This window comes from Cyprinodon variegatus, unplaced genomic scaffold (assembly GCF_000732505.1).
Source record: "Cyprinodon variegatus isolate N-32 unplaced genomic scaffold, C_variegatus-1.0 Scaffold142, whole genome shotgun sequence".
In the NCBI taxonomy this organism is placed as follows: Eukaryota; Metazoa; Chordata; class Actinopteri; order Cyprinodontiformes; family Cyprinodontidae; genus Cyprinodon; species Cyprinodon variegatus.
The window spans coordinates 1,159,293-1,162,131 of record NW_015150595.1 but is presented as its reverse complement, the minus strand read 5'-3'; the positions used below and the strand labels follow the sequence as shown (position 1 = coordinate 1,162,131).

The following is a 2,839-nucleotide window of genomic DNA, read 5'->3' as shown; positions in this document are numbered from 1 at the left end:
CGTTCTTTTTAAATAGCCTTTTATAGATTGACATTCTCTTCATTTCTCAGGGAGGGCGTTTCCGTCTGGACTGAGGAGCAAAAACATTCCTATTGTTCAAGAGGAGAGCTCAATACATTTTTTTAACCCAATTTTCTTAATAAAAATGACAGAGTCATCCCCTTTGGGAGGTCATCTAAATTTAAAGGGAAATAAAATTCAAGTGTTTCTGGGAAAATGCTTTTTACACAATGTTTTAAACAGATACTGAAAATATGACAAACTGTTTGCAGCTAGTGGTGTTACCCAATCAGCTGTTTATCAGTTTATCTGCTATAATTACACATCTAAGAACACAAACTGATGTCACATGATCACTCCGTCTGTGGAGGAGGGCGTTCAAAAAGCAGGAGAGTTTCCCAGTGATTCGGCAAAGGTAAAGGGCATTACACAAAAATGTCAGTGGGGAATAAATATTCTGGTGCTCTAGTGAAAATTGATTGAAACGCCTTGAGTTAAAAAGAAAATCTTTGAGTTTTTAAATACAGCTTGTAAATACTGTAGCCAATAATGTTATGATTTGACTAAATAACATAACTTATTTTGGTTTGCGGCCTTGGTTTCCTAATTTTTTGTTTTCAGGGAAGAATTTTCTTTTCAGTGCATCCCTTAGTGATTGTCCATGAGAGTTTGATTAATCAATTTATTAATTCATCGCCCAGTTAAAAGAATGTGCTTAGTGAAAGTAGGGGTGTAAATAATAATCGTTTTGTATTGATGCATCGATCCAACAGCCGACGAACCGATGCATCGATACGTCCGCAAGAGTATCGATTCATGTTTTCCCTCCGGTCTATTTTTATCCATTTGCTCCTGGACGTAATTCTTCCTCCCGTGCTGCGGTGGCGCTAAACCTATTTTGCCCTCCTACCGCGCTTCCTGGTTATACTCCTGCAGCAGTGAATGAGGTTTTAATAGGAATAGGTGGAGTGCAACTTTTCTACTTCTGTTATTTGCTGTTGTTTCTCAAAAAAAAAAAAAAAAAAATGCATAATGACACAACAGCTTTCATTAATGTATTTCAAATTTGAAACATTGTCTAGCCTGTAAGGTGTAAAAAAAATAATTAACCAATTAATTGAATCGAATTGTATCGTGGTGTATTCTTGAGTATAGAAAATAATTGAAGCGTTGGGTCAGGAAATCGATACTGAATCGAATCGCCATGATGGATGTGATTTACACCCCAAAGTGAAACCCCGTTAAAAAGAAAGCAAATCATAAAAAAGAAAATTTAATAAAACCTGTAAAAAGTTTTCTTTTAAAAAAATACATTTGAAAAGAATAAATCTGGGAAAAAAAAACAATAGTTATTCTCAAAACCTTTTTTTTGTCTTTCAAACATTTTTCAAAGTTTCATTCAAGGGACAAATTGTGTCCTTAAATAATAATGGTACAAAATTCCCTCCGTACTCCTCCTCTATTGTCCACCTACTATTCTTAGCAGTGGTTTGGTGTTTTGCTGTTATTTGCGTCTCATTTGCAAACCTCACCGTGTAAAGAGGAAGTTCTCAGTGACAGCAGAACTCCATCAATGAGCGACTATTTCCATATTCACTCGGTCTGACATTAAATCATTCCACACATTCCTCTTCTAAACCAGCTCTTGTTTAGTTCTTAGTTTAGCTCAGCTCATCACCACAGGTAAATATAGACAGGTATCCTGGTAAAGGAGCAGCTTATCAAGAACAAACAAGCTGGTTTAAATATATATGTCACTGCATAAATTCTCCATATTTTAATTATTAAGTTATAAGCCTATAAAGAACCTGTTTGTCTCTCTGCAGGTTATCAGATGTGAATCAGGATCACAGAAGTCCTCCTGTTGACGCCTGGGTCAGGAACTTACCGCTCTCCTTTCCTTTGCGCTCCTCCTCAGCCAGCTGAGCTTGCAGCTGCGCCTGATTGGCTCTCAGACAGCGGTTCATCTCCTGCTCCTCCTTCAGCTCCTGGCTCAGCTTCACCACGCGGCTGTTGAGCTGAGTGCACCTGAAACGGCCCAGTTAAGGATAACTGTGAGTTTAGAAGCTAATCCAGCAGGTCGAACATGAGGAGACGCTTTCCTTTAACTCCATACCAACAGCCAGAGGAACAGTAGATCATACTACCTTAATAAGGCGACAAACAAACAGGCCTGACTACACAACCCTGTTTACATAAAGTACAGAGAAATAATGATCAGGTAAAATAAAAACAACTCTTATGCAGTTTCTAAATAAAGGCTGTTTGTTTGTTGACTCCACATATTTATATCTTTAGTGCACCATTAAAATGTTTATGAGGGGATATTTATTTACAGTAACTTAGCATTAACATCATGTAGCAGGACATACCAGGTGATTCTGAGTAATTATGAATCAAGCATGTTTATTTTTAACATAACTATCCTCCATTCAGAAGCTCCACAGCAGCTGGTAAAAAGCCATGCTGACGTCAGAGGCGGAAGGAAACATCTAGTCTGGAAATGGGTTTGTTTGGTTGAACTAGGGGTGGGCCATATGACGATTTAAGTTACGATCTACACCTCTGACGATCTGTCATTATTAAGAGACCGTTTTATCAGGATCCACAGAACTGCAGTGCTGCTGTATTTGTACCAAAAAAACCTTCACATCTAGAATATAATCCGAGGGATTAAAAACGTGCAGTTCTTTGCCACCACAAGCGACCTCTGGTCCAGCCGCATTGAGCTTAACCATACATGTCATCAGCAACTGGGATCTATGTAATGCAACACTGCAGACTGCCTATTTTCCTGATCATATCCTCATAGATTGCAGATTACATCTTGACTTGCACT

The 2,839-nt window shown here is 38.3% G+C and overlaps 1 protein-coding gene across 2 annotated transcripts in view; it reads right to left on the bottom strand.

Moving 5' to 3' along the window:
- The window catches only part of brap (BRCA1 associated protein), a 35,920-nt gene that overhangs the window by 7,943 nt on the left and 25,138 nt on the right, over positions 1-2,839 (bottom strand). For both annotated transcript variants that reach the window (XM_015376838.1, XM_015376839.1), the window contains exon 12: positions 1,889-2,028. In XM_015376838.1, coding sequence (XP_015232324.1) covers positions 1,889-2,028 — 140 coding nt within the window. The remainder of the gene's footprint in view (positions 1-1,888; positions 2,029-2,839) is intronic.